We start from the raw sequence: 15,703 nt of genomic DNA on the forward strand, positions 1-15,703 counted from the left end.
CCTTAGAGCAAGTAGAGAAGAGATTTGATAGATGTGTTCTGAATCATTAATGCAGCAGTAAAAAGGATCAGTAACTAGAGGACACATTTAAGGTGATTGGCAAAAGAAGCAAGCAAAGTCAGTTTTTAAACAGCAAGTTGCTGTGATCTGAAATTCTTTATAGTTGGGGGGGGGGGGGTGTGCTCCCTTTTTAAAAGAATGGCTCCGGTGACCTGGGGGGGAAGATTTGGATCAGTTTAGGTCCAACTGTGTAGCTGTAAAGAAATGTAATAAATTCCTCCGGGTGCATGTTCCACAGGCCTACCTTGAGGTATTTTTATAATTTATGAATTGACCTAAACAGTATAGGTTGGTGAAGGCAGATTCAATAGTAGCACATAAAAAGATAACAATTGCTTCAAGCAAAATACAGTTAAATCTTGAAGTAGAAAAACGATGTTGTACTACAAGGAATAATTTGTCATAATAAATTCAGTGAAAGGACCAGCACAGGAATAGTGGGTTGAATGGTTTCTTTTGAGCTGTACCATTCTATGACTTCGCAATTTCTACAACCAGCATGACAGTTAAAACCAATATACTTGGACAGCTTATACACTGGCAATGTTACTTTGCCAGAAGAAAATCCATCACAGAGGTCTCAGGGCCTTGATCAGGATAAAGAAGGAGTAGTGGGAGTCATACATGAGGCTAGCGTGTTCCTAACAGTCTATCTAATAATGTAGATCATATTCATGCAATCTGTAAATAGTGTAATAATGCAATCAATTTCATTTTGTTTACTCAATAAGACTCTTCCAATTAGAGCAGAAAGATGGCAATCCTGATCAATATCAGAGTACCCCAGGCTTGAAGAAGCTTATAAGCAACAGGATTAGAAGAGTTAAGTAAACAAACAAAAAGAACAAGTAACATAAATTCATTAAACCTCCAATTATAATTAAATTTGAAGAAACAAGTATCTGCACTTTTTTTAAAACTTCATTGCCGAAATGGGTGCATCACATTAAGACTTGTCACATTGTCAATAATTAATTCAAACTTGAATGGACAAACCCTTACCTTTTCTGGTGCTTTTTTTGTTATCCATTGAGTAAATATCTCAAAGTTATGCCCTTCAATTTATGTGAATGCCATTCCCCTCCTTCAAAACAAATCTTTGATAGAAAGAGGGCAACACAGACAGCAACTTCTGATTTCTGTGTTTAAGTGAGCATATGTAAGTACCTTCAGTTACTGACCAAGTTACTCCTGAACAAGGGTCAACAGGGATAGTCTCATTGCCGTCTGTTTAGTTGAGAGGTCAGTCTCGACAAGTTCGATGGTTTGTTAAGTAGCTGTCTGATAGACGAGACAAGCAACTGCCTGACATAATCATACTCATGGTATCATACCTTACAGACAATATCCCAGACAACACCATCACCATCCAGGCTAGTGGGGCAGGACACACCAAGCAGAAGGGCTGGCAGTCATAGACAGCAGGAGGAAGTTGTTCAGGGATTCCTCAATATTGATTCAGACCCCATGAAGTCTCATGGCATCTGTCAAACATGGCACAGAAACCTCTTACTGATTACCACACACTGCCCAGCTCCCACACCTTCCCCTCAGCTGAAGGATCAGTACACCACTTGGAAGAGGTCCTCAGGTTGCTCTGGGTACTGAATGTACATTGTATGAAAGACTTCAGTGTCCATCACCAAGAGTGCCTTGGCAGCAGAACTACTGATCAAGATGGTTGGGGGCCACAGGATACATGTGCCAGACTGGGTCTGCAGCAGTTGATGAAGGAAAAAGCAAGAGGGAAAATATTCTCAACCTCATCTATGGGCAGGCAGTAGTCTAGTGGTATTATCGCTAGGTTATTTATCCAGAAACTCAGGTAATGTTCGGGGAACCTGGGTTCAAATCACACCATAGCAGGTGATGGAATTTGAATTTAATAAAATTAAATTCTGGAATTACAAGTCTACTAATCACCATAAAGTAATTGTCGATTGTCAGGAAAAACCCATCTGGTTCATTACTGCTCTTCAGGGAAGGAAATCTGCCATCCTCACCTGGTCTGGCCTACATGTAACTTTAGACCCACAGCTATATGGTTGACTCTCAGTTGTCCTCTGAAATGGCTGAGCAAACCATTCAGTTGTACCAATTGCTACACAGTCTCAAAGAATTTAAACTGGAAAGATCAGCAACGCAGCCCAGGGAACTGGTGGGGTTACTAAACGAGTATTTTGTATCAGTTTTTTTACTGTGGAGAAGGACATGAAAAATATAGAATGTTGGGAAATAGATAGTAACATCTTGAAAAATGTCCATCTTCCAGGGGAGGAGGTGCAAGATATCTTAAAATGCATAAAGGTGGATAAATCCCCAGGACCCAATCAGGCATAACCTATAACTCTGTGGGAAACTAGGGCAGTGATTGCTGGGCCCCTTGCTGAGATATTAGTATTATCAATAGTCACAGGTGAGATGACGGAAAACTGAAGGTTGGCTGATGTGGTGCCACTATTTTAAAAAGACTGTAAGGACAAGCCAGGGAACTATAGATCAGTTAGCCTGACATTGCTGATAGGCAAGTTGTTGGAGGGAATCCTGAGGGTCAGGATTTACATGTAGTTGAAAAGGCAAGGACTGATTAGGGGTAGTCAACATGACTGTGCATGGGAAATCAGGTCTCACCAACTTGATTGAGTTTTTTGAAGAAGTACGAAGAGGAACGATAAGGACAGAGTGGTGGATGTGATCTATATGGACTTCAGTAAGGTGTTCGACAAGATTCCTCATAGTAGATTGGTTAGCAAGATTAGAATCCTCCTCCACTGAGCTGTTTAATTGTCCATGACTGGATGTGGCAGGGCTACAGAGCTTAGATCTGATCCATTGATTGTGGGATCGCTTAGCTCTGTCTATCACTTGCTGCTTCTGCTGCTTGGCATGCAGGTTGTCCTGCTTGTGGCTTCACCAGGTTGACACCTCATCTTCAGGTATGCCTGCTGCTGCTCCTGGCATGCCCTCCTGCACTACCATTGAATCAGGATTGATCTCTTGCTTGATTATAATGGTTGAGTGAGGGATATGTTGGGCCATGAGGTTACAGATTGTACTGGAGTACAATTCTGCTGCTGTTGATGGCCCATACCACCTCATGGATACTCAATCTTCTGTTACTAGATCTGTTCGAAGTCTGTCCCATTTAGCACAGTGATAATGCCACGGAACATAATGGATGTTAATCTCAGTGTGAAGGTGGGACTTCATCTTCGCAATGATTGTGTGGTGGTCCCTCTTACCAGTATGGTCATGGACAGATGCATCTGAAGCTGGCAGATTGGTAAGGATGAGGTCAAGTATGTTTTTCCCTCTTGTTATTTCCTTTAGGACCTACCAGCTCAATCTGTAGTACTGCTACCAAGCCAGTCTCAGTAGCGGCAAGAGTACATTTGTGCTCTTGCCAGTCACAGTGCTTCCTCTAAGTGTTATTTAACATGGAGGTGTACCGATTCATCAGCTGAGGGAGGACATTGATCAGCAGGAAATTTCCTTGCCCATTGGTGGCCTTAACAATGTCCTGTACAGCTGCAACATGACCCTCCGCAACTCCTATACTCGAGGCACTGACCAATAAAGGAAAGCATACCAAACACCTTCTTCATTATCCTACCTACCTACAACTCCACTTTTACGGAGCTATGAACCTGCACTCCAAGGTCTCTTTGTTGATCAACAATCCCCAGGAACTTACCACTAAGTGTGTAAGTCCTGCCCTGATTTGCCTTTTCCAAATACAGCACCTCACATTTATCTATATTAAACTCCCAACTGCCACTCCTCGGCCCATTAGCCCAGCTGATCAAGATCCCGTTGTCCTCTGAGGTAATCTTCTTTGCTGTCCACTACACCTCCAATTTTGCTGTCATTCTGCAAACTTACTAACTATACCTCCAATGTTCACATCCTAATCATTTATATACATGACAAAAAGTAGTGAACCCAGCAATGATCCTTATGGCACATCATTAGAAACCAGTCTGAAAGGCAACCCTCCACCGCCACCCTCTCTCTTCTACCTTCAAACCAGTTCTGTATCCAAATGGCTCATTCTCCCCGTATTCTATGTGCAAAAGATAAAGCTGAAGCTTTCACAGCAATCTTCAGCCAGAAGTGCCGAGTGGATGATCTAGCTTGGCTTTCTCCAGTGGTCTCCAGCATTACAGACACCAGTTTTCCGCCAATTTGATTCACTCCACATGATAGCAAGGAAAGGTTGAAGGCACTGGATGCTGCTTCGGGTCCTGACAGCATTCTGGCAATAGTACTGAACACTTGTGGTCCAGAATGTGTCAATCCCCTAACCAAGCTATTCCAGTACATTTATAACACTAGTATCTCTGCAACAATGTACAAGATTGCCCAGTATGTCCTGTACACAAAAAGCAGGACAAATCTAATCCAGCCAATTCCAGCCAACTGTTGATCATCAGTAAAGTGATGGAAGATGTCATCAGTGGTGCTATCATGTAGTATCTGCTGTGCAATAACCTGCTCAGTGACGCCCAGTTTGGGTTCAGCAATGGCCAATAATCTCCTAACCTCATTACAGCCTTGATTCAAACATGCACAAAAGAACTGAATTCCAGAGGTGAGGTGGGAGTGACAGCCCTTGACATCAAGTTTGCATTCAACTGAGTGTGGCATCAAGGAGCCCTAGCAAAACTGGAATAATTAGGTATGGGGCAAAGCCTCTAGTGGTTGTTAAGTCCTCTCAGCTCCAGGAATTTCTCAGGGTACTGTCCTCAGCTCAACTATCTTCAGCTGCTTCATCAATGACCGTCAGTCCATCATAAGGTTCGAAATGGGATTGTTCGCCAATGATTACACAATGTTCAGCACTGTTCGCCACTCCTCAGTCACTGAAGTAATCTGTGTTCAAATGCAACAAGATTTGTACAATATCCAGGCTTGGGCTGACAAGTGGCAAGTAACGCTCGCACCACACGATTGCCAGGTTATGATCATCATGAATAAGAGACAATCTAACCACTGCCCCTTGACTTTCAATGCTGTTACCATCACTGAATTCACCCACTATCAACATCATGGGAGTTATCATTGACCAAAAACTCAGTTGGACTCACCACAAAAACACAGCGGCTTACAAGAGCAGGTCAGAAGCTAGGAATACTGCAGCAAGTAACCACCTCCTGACTCTTCCAAGATAATCCACTATCTACAAGGCTGAAGTTAGGAGTGTGATGGAATACTCCCCATTTGCCTGGATGAGTACAGCCCCAACAACACTCAAGAAGCTTGACACCGTCCAGGACAAAGCAGCCTGCTTGATTGGCACCATATCCGCAAGTATCCACTTCTTCCATCACTGACGCTCAGTAGCACAATATGTACTAACTACAAGGTGCACTGCAGAAATTCATCAAAAGTCCTCAGCACCTTCCAAACCCATGACCATTTCCATTTAGAAGGGCAAGAGCAGCAGATAAATGGGAACACCACCATCTTCAAGTTCCCCTCCAAGCCACTCATTATCCTGACTTGGAAATAGATTGCCGTTCCCTCACTGTCACTTGGTCAAAGTCCTGGAATTAACTCTCTTATGGCAGTATGGGTCAATCCACAGCTGGTAGACTGCAGTGGTTCAGGAAGGCAGCTCATCACTACATTCTAAAGGGCAACTAGGGATGTACAATAAATCCTGGCCAGCCAGTGACACCCATATACCACAAATGAATATTTTTAAAAATCTTCATCAATTTGCCTGCCACAACTACGTTTTTCCATGACAGTATCAATCAAATTGACCACCATACAATCCTTGGGGAGACAAAATCCCTTCTTCACATTGAGGCTATCTCAACTATTTATGTTGTCTGACACTCTCACTGTGCGAAATGGGACAGACTTCAAACAGATATAGCAGCTGAAAACTGGGCATGGATGAGATGCCATTGGTATACAGCAGCTCAATTGTCCTCAAACGCAACACGTAACCTCATGGTCAGTATATCCCCCATTCTACCATTACCATTATGCAAAGGGAACAACCCTGGTACAATGAAGAGTGCAGGATGGCAAATGAGGTGCATCTTGTGAAGTTACAAAATAGAGTTACTTGCATACTTGTGACATCCTCAGCAGCTCCTCAACCAAAAGATGACAACTAAGCACTTCTGTCATATCTAGTTAATAATTAAACATCTCTGGAGGAGAAGGCTCGACAAGTATCCCCATTATCAATGATGAAAGAGTCGAGCACATCAATACAAAAGATAAAGATGAAGCCGAAGTATTTGCAACAACCTTCAGGCAGAATATTGAGTGGCTGATCCATCTTGGCCTCTTCCAAAGATTTCCATAATCATTATGATAGTCTTCAACAAATTTGATTCACTCCACATGATATTAAGAAACTGCTGGAGAGAGTTAATCATGCAAAGGCTATGTATCCTAACAATATTCTGGCAGTAGTGCTGAAGACATGGGTTCCAGAACTTGCTGCACCCTTAGCCAAGCTGTTCCAGTGCAACTAGTGTTGGCATCTACCCACCAATGTGTAAAATTGCCCAGATATGTCCTGTACACAAAATAAAAGGACAAATTCAACCATCCAATACCACTCTATAATCTACTAGTAATCATTCTATCAGTTAAGTGAAGGAAAAGATTGTTATCAAGAGCATCATCAATCAGCATTTGCTTAGCAATAATCTTCTCACTGACAGCTATTATGGATTCTGCTCAAGTCCTCATCCCATTGCAATCTTAGTTCAAACTTAGACAACAGAATTGAATTCTAGAAATGAGATAAGATTGACTGCGCTTAAGATTAAGGCTGCCCTTGCTGAAACATGCCATCCAGCAAAACTGGAGTCAATGAGAATCAGGAGTATTCTCTTCACTGGTTGGAGTCATAACTGACACGAGGCAAGATGGTTATGTTTGTTGGAGATCAGTTATCTCAGCTCAAGGACATCTTTGCAGGAATTCCGCAGAGTAATGCCATGGGCCCAGTGATCTTCAGTTGCTCCATCGATAACCTTCCTGCCTTCATAAAATCAGAACTGAGGATGTTCACTGGTGACTACACAATAATCAGTACCATTCACAGTTCCTTAGACACTAATACAGTCCACTTCCAAATCCAGCAAAGCCTGAGTAGTATCCACATTTGAGCTTGCAAGTGACAAATAAGTCAGCAGCTAGTAATGCAACAAAGAACTGCAGATGCTTAGAATTGCTGAAGAAACTCAGCAGGTCTGATAACATCTGTGAACAGGGGTGGCACAGTGGCTCAGTGGTTGGCACTGCTGCCTCACAGCACCAGGGTCCCAAGTTCGATTCCAGCCTCGGGTGACTGTGTGGAGTTTGCACGTTCTCCCTGTGTCTGCGTGGGTTTCCTCTGGGTGCCCACAGTCCAACGATGTGCCGGTCAGGTGAATTGGCCATGCTAAATTGCCCATAGTGTTAGGTGTATTAGTCAGAGTGAAATGGGTCTGGTTGGGTTACTCTTCAGAGGGTCAATGTGGACTGGTTGGGCCAAAGGGCCTGTTTCCACACTGTAAGGAATCTAATCTAATCTAATCTAAACAGAAAACTGAGTGATTGTTTTGAGTCTAGTGAAAAAGGATCACTGCATTTGAAATGTTAACTCAGGCAAGGAATCCAGTAGCAAGTAACTCACCACCATAATCCACAAAACACAAGTCAAGCTCTGGCAAGATTCAAGAAGCTTGACATCAACCAGGACAAAGTAGCCCATTTAATTGGCACCATTTCCTAAAATAAACACTCCATCCACTACTGTCACTGAGTAGCAGCAATATGTACCATCTACAAGATACAGTGCAAAACTTCGCTGAAGTCCCTCAGACAGCACCTACCAACAGATGACCGTGATCAACGAGAGGACAAAGGCAGCAGATGCATATGAACACCATCTTCTGCAAATCCCCTTCCAAACACTTACAGTGCAGACTTGGAAATATTGTCATTTCTTAAGTGTTGCCAGACCAAACTTGTGGACATTCCTCCCTAATTGTTGGTCTATCTCGATCAAATTAACTACAGCGGTTTAAAAAGACATCACCAACTTCTAAAGGGCAACTAGAGATGGGCAATCAAAGCTGGTTCAGCTAGTCACGCCCACATTCCATGAAAAATGTATCGTTGTACTAAAGCTTTTCCTCAACTCACAATTTGAAGACATGAATTCCTCTTCATTCGTAGTTTTTTTTCTGAATAGGATCTACTTAAACTAGGTTTTTAGTGATGGCGTCTTATAAATGTCAATAAGCAAATGGTTAATGCTGCCCAAATAGCCATGATACTTGGCATAGGAATCATATATTGAAATAAGGAGACTTACACAAATATAATACTTGTCTGAAGTTCCGCTCTCTGCTATGTTAATAACAGTATCATCTACTTATTTGAAACATGGGTATGCAAGTGCACCACCCTGGGGAAAAGACATTGCCTATTTACCCTATCCATGCCACTTATGATTTTGTAAACCTCTATAAGATTACCCGTCAGCCTCTGACGCTCCAGAGAAAATAGCCCCAGCCTCTTCAGCCTCTTCGTATAGTTCAAACCCTCTAACCCTGGCAACATCCTCTTAAGTCTTTTCTGAACCCTTTCAAGTTTCACAACATCCTTCTTAAAAGAGGGAAGGAGATCAGAATTGCACACAATAATCCAAAAGTGACTGAACTAATGTCCTGTACAGCTGCAACATGACTTCCCAACTCCTATACTGAATGCTTTCTGCACAAACATAGAAATATAAAATGGGATGAAAATGGAAAATAAGTAACTGTTGAAAGAAGACTTCCACGCTTTTATGCTAAAGCAGATGTTTCTGATTAAAACAGATACAGAGACATTATGAACGTTAACTGCATTACCATAATACAGCAGTAGGTCAAAGATGGTTAAAAGACTAAACTTTAAAGGGTTTCAACTGTTTTCTATGTATCAGTCTATTAAATTAGGTGAGGTGTGAGCATGATTATTAAGGCACAACATAACATCAGTCGAAAGAGTGTTAAAAAGCAGAGATAGCACAAGTAATTTGCTGGAAATTAGTGTCGATAAGAGCAGCAAAGTAATTACTCATGACTTATCGATCAATAGCTCAAGGTGAACAGGTAGATATAAACTGTTCAGACAAGCAGGCGTAGATGAAGGGAATTACAATGTGATGATCATGAAGGATTTAAATATCTTATTAGTGAAGTGGATGGATCAGGGAAAGGGAAGATGAAAAATTTATGGAGTCACATATAGCAGTCAACCAAAATGATTAAAAATCTAAAAATAGATGAACTCTTGGGCTCTAGTGATTATTGTATAATAAATTTTGACACTGTAATAAAGACTAAAGAACAATGATAACAATTTATGCATGACTTTATAGGGCAGATTTTCTGCATTTGTTACTCTGTCAGTAAAATCAGGTATGTATTCACTTGATATTTCTGCTGCTACTTTTAAATTCTGCCTCAGCTTTGATATTTTGTTTGTAAGCTTCAGGACTACAGGTGCCACTTTGCCTCCAAAATATCATCAATATAGTGCATAGACTTCTGCCTCAGCCCCATCAAATACCATTTAGTAATGTCAGTAGATCTGGCCCTAAAAACATGCAGCAGAAATAAACAGAATAGGTAGATAGCATAATGCTGATGTGATGCAAACACTGCAATCTTTGACCTCACCACTCTAGCTGATGTCCTCATGCAAATATGCACTGCAGCAGGAAGGATTCCCCATTAATACTATTTCAATGAGTCAACAATCATTAATTTCTGGTGGTTCTGCCTGAGTTTTTGGAAATGGTTGACAGTTTGCAGGTTGTTTCCAGAGGTTACAATGGTGATTGTGTTCTTGAAATCCTTTGCATGGGATGCTTCCAGGAAGAAGCAGGTGACATCTCTAATATATCTCAGTTGACCATCACTAATGTTGTTGATTTTCATGGGAAGACTGTAGTTGACCTTGCAAGATTTAGTAGCTCTGGGATACCTTGATTTGGATGGGCACCACCTCAGCTTAGGTGGTAACAGTCTGGGCTGATGAGCTGATGGGAAAATGCTTAAGCATTGATGGAATGACAACGATGGAGGGAGTGTGAAGTTGGTATCCTGTGAAGTTTGTGTTCCAAGGACATTCCATAGACCCATGTCAGAAATCCTAGAATTTTGCTGGAGGACAGAATGCTGCAGCTTCCTTTCTTCCTGTCTTCAGCCATGCTGGCAGTGGCCAATGAGTGATCACTTCCTCCGTACTCTTTGATAGTGTCAGAAACCTTTCTGTAACACATGTACCTGTGAATTAAGAGCAGGAATGGGCTATTTGGCCACTGAATCCTGCTCTGTCATTTGATAAGATTGTGGCCAATTTACTTATTGTTTTAATTATATTTTTCTACCTACTTTATTGCCATTGTTAATCATGATCTTATTACAAGCAGCCTTGTAAATATTCAATGACCGTAACTCTGCTGCTTTCTAGGGAAGAGAATTTCAGAGACTAATAACTTTCTGAAACAAAGAAACCTCATTATCTCCATCTAAAATGGGAGACCCTTCATTTTAAACAGAGTCCCTGTAGTTTTTGTCTACTCCACAGGGGAAACATCCACCATGTCAGTTCCCTCAGGATCTTATGTGTTTCAGTAAGATCCATTCTTAGAACAATAGAACAATACAGCACAGAACAGGCCCTTCGGCCCATGATGTTGTGTGCTGAACATTTGTCCTAGCTTAAGCACCCATCCATGTACCTATCCAATTGTCGCTTAAAGGTCACTAATGATTCTGACTCTGCCACTCCCACAGGCAGCGCATTCCATGCCCCCACCACTCTCTGGGTAAAGAACCTACCCCTGAAATCCCCCCTATACCTTCCACCCTTCACCTTAAATTTATGTCCCCTTGTAACACTCTGTTGTATCCGGGGAAAAAGTTTCTGACTGTCTACTCTATCTATTCCTCTGATCATCTTATAAACCTCTATCAAGTCACCCCTCATCCTTTGCCGTTCCAATGAGAAAAGGCCTAGCCCCACTCTCAACCTATCCTCGTAGGACCTATTCTCCATTCCAGGCAACATCCTGGTAAATCTTCTCTGCACCCTCTCCAAAGCTTCCACATCTTTCCTAAAGTGAGGCGACCAGAACTGCACACAGTACTCCAAATGTGGCCTTACCAAGGTCCTGTACAGCTGCAACATCACTTCACAACTCTTGAATTCAATCCCTCTGCTAATGAACGCTAATACACCTTAGGCCTTCTTACAAGCTCTATCCACCTGAGTGGCAACTTTCAAAGATCTATGAACATAGACCCCAAGATCCCTCTGCTCCTCCACCTTACTAAGAACCCTACCGTTAACCCTGTATTCTACATTCTTATTTGTCCTTCCAAAATGGACAACCTCACACTTGACAGGGTTGAACTCCATCTGCCACTCCTCAGGCCAGTTCTGCATCATATCTAAGTCCCTTTGCAGCCGACAACAGCCCTCCTCACTATCCACAACTCCACCAATCTTCGTATCATCTGCAAATTTACTGACCCACCCTTCGACTCCCTCTTCCAAATCATTAATAAAAATTACAAACAGCAGAGGACCCAGAACTGATCCCTGCGGAACTCCACTTGTAACTGGGCTCCAGGCTGAATATTTACCATCTACCACCACTCTCTGACTTCGACCGGTTAGCCAGTTTTCTATCCAACTGGCCAAATTTCCCTCTATCCCATGCCTCCTGACTTTCCGCATGAGCCTACTATGGGGAACCTTATCAAATGCTTTACTAAAATCCATGTACACTTCATCCACTGCTCTACCCTCATCCACATGCTTGGTCACCTCCTCAAAGAATTCAATAAGACTTGCAAGGCAAGACCTACCCCTCACAAATCCATGCTGGCGGTCCCTAATCAAGCAGTGTCTTTCCAGATACTCATAAATCCAATCCCTCAGTACCCTTTCCATTACTTTGCCTACCACCGAAGTAAAACTAACTGGCCTGTAATTCCCGGGGTTATCCCTATTCACTTTTTTGAACAGGGGCACACATTCGCCACTCTCCAGTCCCCTGGTACCACCCCTTATTCTCCTAAATTCCAAAGTGAGAAAAGTTACAGGTCATGGAATAAAAGGATTAGCAGTGACATGGAGAGAAAATTGCTGAGTGACAAGCAACAGAGTGTAATGGTCAATGGATAGTTTTCAGGTTGGAGGAAGTTTTTTTACTGGAGTTCCCAATGGTTGATATTGGAACCGTTGCTTTTCTTTATATTAATGTTGATGATCTAGATCTTGGTGTACAGGAGACAATTTCAAAGTTTGCAGATGATACAAAACTTGGAAGATTTATAAACAATGAAGAAGGACAGTGTGGAACTCAGGAACGATAGACAAGTTGGACGGTTAGGTAGCAGATGAGTTTCAATGCAGAGAAGTATGTGGTGATACACTTTTTAGGAAGAACATTGCACAACAATACAAAATAAGGGGGACAATTCTAAGGGAAGTGCAGGAGAAGAAAGATCTGATTTTATATATGTACAGATAATTGAATGTGACAGGACAGGTAGCAAAAGAAATAAGAAAAGCATACAGTATCCTTAGCTTTATTAATAAGGGTATAGAACAAGAGTAAGGAGGTGATGTTGAACTTACATATGGCATTTGTTAGACTTCAACTGGAAAATTGTGTACAGGTCTGGGTGGCACACAGGAAAGATGTGAATGCAGTGGAAAGAGTGCAGAAGCAGTTTACAAGAATGGTCCGGGTGGAGAAACTTCATTTATCAGGATAGATTGAAGAGCATTCAATCAGCAGCTTGCTCAATTTATCAGCAAGTAGTGGTGCACTGGGAACTGAAAAGTAGAATAATGCGAGAACATATCACATATTCTGAAATTGGATGCTTCAGGCTCTATTGCAGCTGACACCATGATGCAAGCAATCATCTGCTCTATAAGGTTCAACTGATGCAGGCATTGTAGTACCCCATTGTTTCATTTTTGTTTATTTCTCATCTTGTTTGAATTATGAGTCAGAGGACAGATTGCCAGCTATATCATTGCAACATGTTTGGGTTATACAAACATCTCACCTGAATAGCTAGAGGTGCTTGGAGGCAGCAAGAAGAGGGTGTGAAGCTGGCATCATTGGTTGGATGAGACAGTGTATCTATATACATCGTATTAGGTATGAGTCCTAAGTATTAGGGACTGATACCAGGTGGGTAATGGAGATGTAGTTTGCTGAGCAGCACATGCCATCGATGTTGTGGTAAGTAGAAAATGTCTTGTGAAAATGCATTCACAGATATTGAGACCTCCAAGGACATTAGACTTCTTATGATACTGCTGCCAATATTTCCAGTTCAGCCTTCAACACTTGACCTCTGCTCCCTTCTGAAGGCAGTCATTGAGATCAGCCTTGATTTCTTGATGGAACCATTCAATCTCTTCTCATCTGCATGTCACGTTTATCACTAATGCCTCCAGCATCTGTCACCATTGGGCTTTCTCACTGCCATGGAGTTAACTTCACCATAATTTGAATTGCATCAATATTCTCACATGCAATTTCCCTTTAAGAGGGGCAGTGAAGAGCAGGCTGATTGTAACATGCTGTTTCTGAGGAATATTATTTGCTTTCCTGTTGAATGCAAATATAGCATGTTGCATTAAAAAGAAGCAGCAGCATGGGCTGGTTTGGCCAGGCGCTATAATCATGCAGATTGATGCACTGTTAATGTGCAGCTCATTTTCATCTGTATAGTTAAGGAGCAGGCTGTGAATCACAGCCCCCAAGCTCCGAAAACAGGGGACATGAATTTCAAGGTTTAGTGTTTAAGAAATCTGATAAAATAAATATTAAAGTTTGTTTTAGGAAATAAATTTAAACAACTAATTTTGTGTAAGTTATGGAGATATTGCTCACCATATCTCTCACTGATGTCTGTCAGATGCTTAGTGTTACTCTATTATTTAAATGCCTTCATCAAATGTACAATAAATGTACAAGCTTTCCTTTGATAAATCATGCTTTACTCTTTCTTTAGGTGCTCTTTAATGGGGTTTGATCTAAATCGACACTGGCAGGATCCCTCTGCTTGGGCTCATCCTACACTTTATGGTGTAAAGCAGCTAATTGTGCAAATGTATGATAATCCGGTGAGTAATAATGATGAAAAGGCAGAAGCTCATCTGAGCAGAAAAGGGACTGTCATTTTGTAGGTTGAATGTAACAATTTGTAAATGTCTTACCAAGAACTGCTGCCAAAACTGGAATCAATTCTGTTTAGGATGGCTTGCACAATAGCCACACTCGTATTCTTTGAAAAACAATTCAGATTCTTCTTCTGGTTGAAGGTAGGTTTAACTTACAGTGTAATGTTCCATTTCTTTTTCCATTGTCAGGCTCTAGATAATTTATATTGAGCATATATTGACTATTTGAATAATTGATAAATTCTGGAGCTGACTGAAATTTTGGCAACAGTATAATTGCTCTCCCATTTCCTGCAATTTACTAGAGACAGCTGCACTTTTCAATGGCCTTTCTGTTCTTTTGAACTTCCTCTTAACCTGATATTGTATTCTTTTTTCAGATTTTATTTCAACTCTTTATCTTTCACTTCCTCCAGTTCAGCCTTCTGATCGATTAAAACACCAGGGATCAGTCTTTTGACAATATTGAATATTTTAAGCTGTAATTTACAGCTATAGCATATGGATATAACTGATAAAACTTAATCAATTTTCTCCAAGATCTAAAGTTTCTCATAATTACTGAAACTCCCTGGTGATATTTTAATTTTCTAGTTTGTGATAGAATGCAGCACACAGGAACCAAGCTGCAATAACATTTTCTTATTTTAAATTTAAATTTTCATCTTTAAATTACAGCAAGTAATCTTCTCAATGCAACATGTATAATAGTTATTTTCATAAAACTTATTATGCTAGATTTTACATTGTCATGTAACTCTCAGTAGCTGTCCTTTGAATTTTAACTACTCTAGGTTCCAGGTTCCAATTGCATAAGCCCTCCACGTTCATTATCAGAGCTCAAGGAATAGATATTTTCAGCATAGTTAATGTTAATATTTTTTATTCAGAGGATGTGGGCATCATTGGCAAGACCAACATTTATTGCCCTTGAGATGGTGGCAGATAGCCATATTCTCAGATTTCTGTGGTCTTTGTGATGAAGGTGGTATTTTTATTTATTCATTTTGTGGGATGTGGGCATCGCTGGCAGGGCCAGCACTTATTGTCCGTCCCTAATTGCGCTTGAGAAGGTGGTGGTAAGCTGTCTTCTTGAACCGCTGTGTCCACCTGCTGAAGGTTGACTCGCACTGCCATAAGGGAGAGAATTCCAGGATTTTAACCCAGTGACAGTGAAGGAACAGTGATACATTTCCAAGTCAGAATGGTGAGTGACTTGGAGGGGAACTTGAAGACGGTGGTGTTCCCCATATATCTGCTGCCCTTCTGAGGATCTTTAGTGAAATTTTGCAGTGCATCTTATGGTTAGTACACACTGCTGCTACTGAACATTGGTGGTGGAGTGAGTGGATGCTTGTGGGTGTGGTGCCAATCAAGCAGACTGCTTTGTCCAATGGTGTCAAGCTTCTTGAGCGTT

The 15,703-nt window shown here is 41.4% G+C and overlaps 1 protein-coding gene across 1 annotated transcript in view; it reads left to right on the plus strand.

Moving 5' to 3' along the window:
* The window catches only part of agbl4 (AGBL carboxypeptidase 4), an 854,548-nt gene that overhangs the window by 693,417 nt on the left and 145,428 nt on the right, over nt 1–15,703 (plus strand). The window contains exon 9 of the mRNA XM_043699224.2: nt 14,118–14,229. Coding sequence (XP_043555159.1) covers nt 14,118–14,229 — 112 coding nt within the window. The remainder of the gene's footprint in view (nt 1–14,117; nt 14,230–15,703) is intronic.

This window comes from Chiloscyllium plagiosum, unplaced genomic scaffold (assembly GCF_037043375.1).
Source record: "Chiloscyllium plagiosum isolate Xiang-an unplaced genomic scaffold, Cpla_swu_hap1 HiC_scaffold_9, whole genome shotgun sequence".
NCBI classification, from domain to species: Eukaryota; Metazoa; Chordata; class Chondrichthyes; order Orectolobiformes; family Hemiscylliidae; genus Chiloscyllium; species Chiloscyllium plagiosum.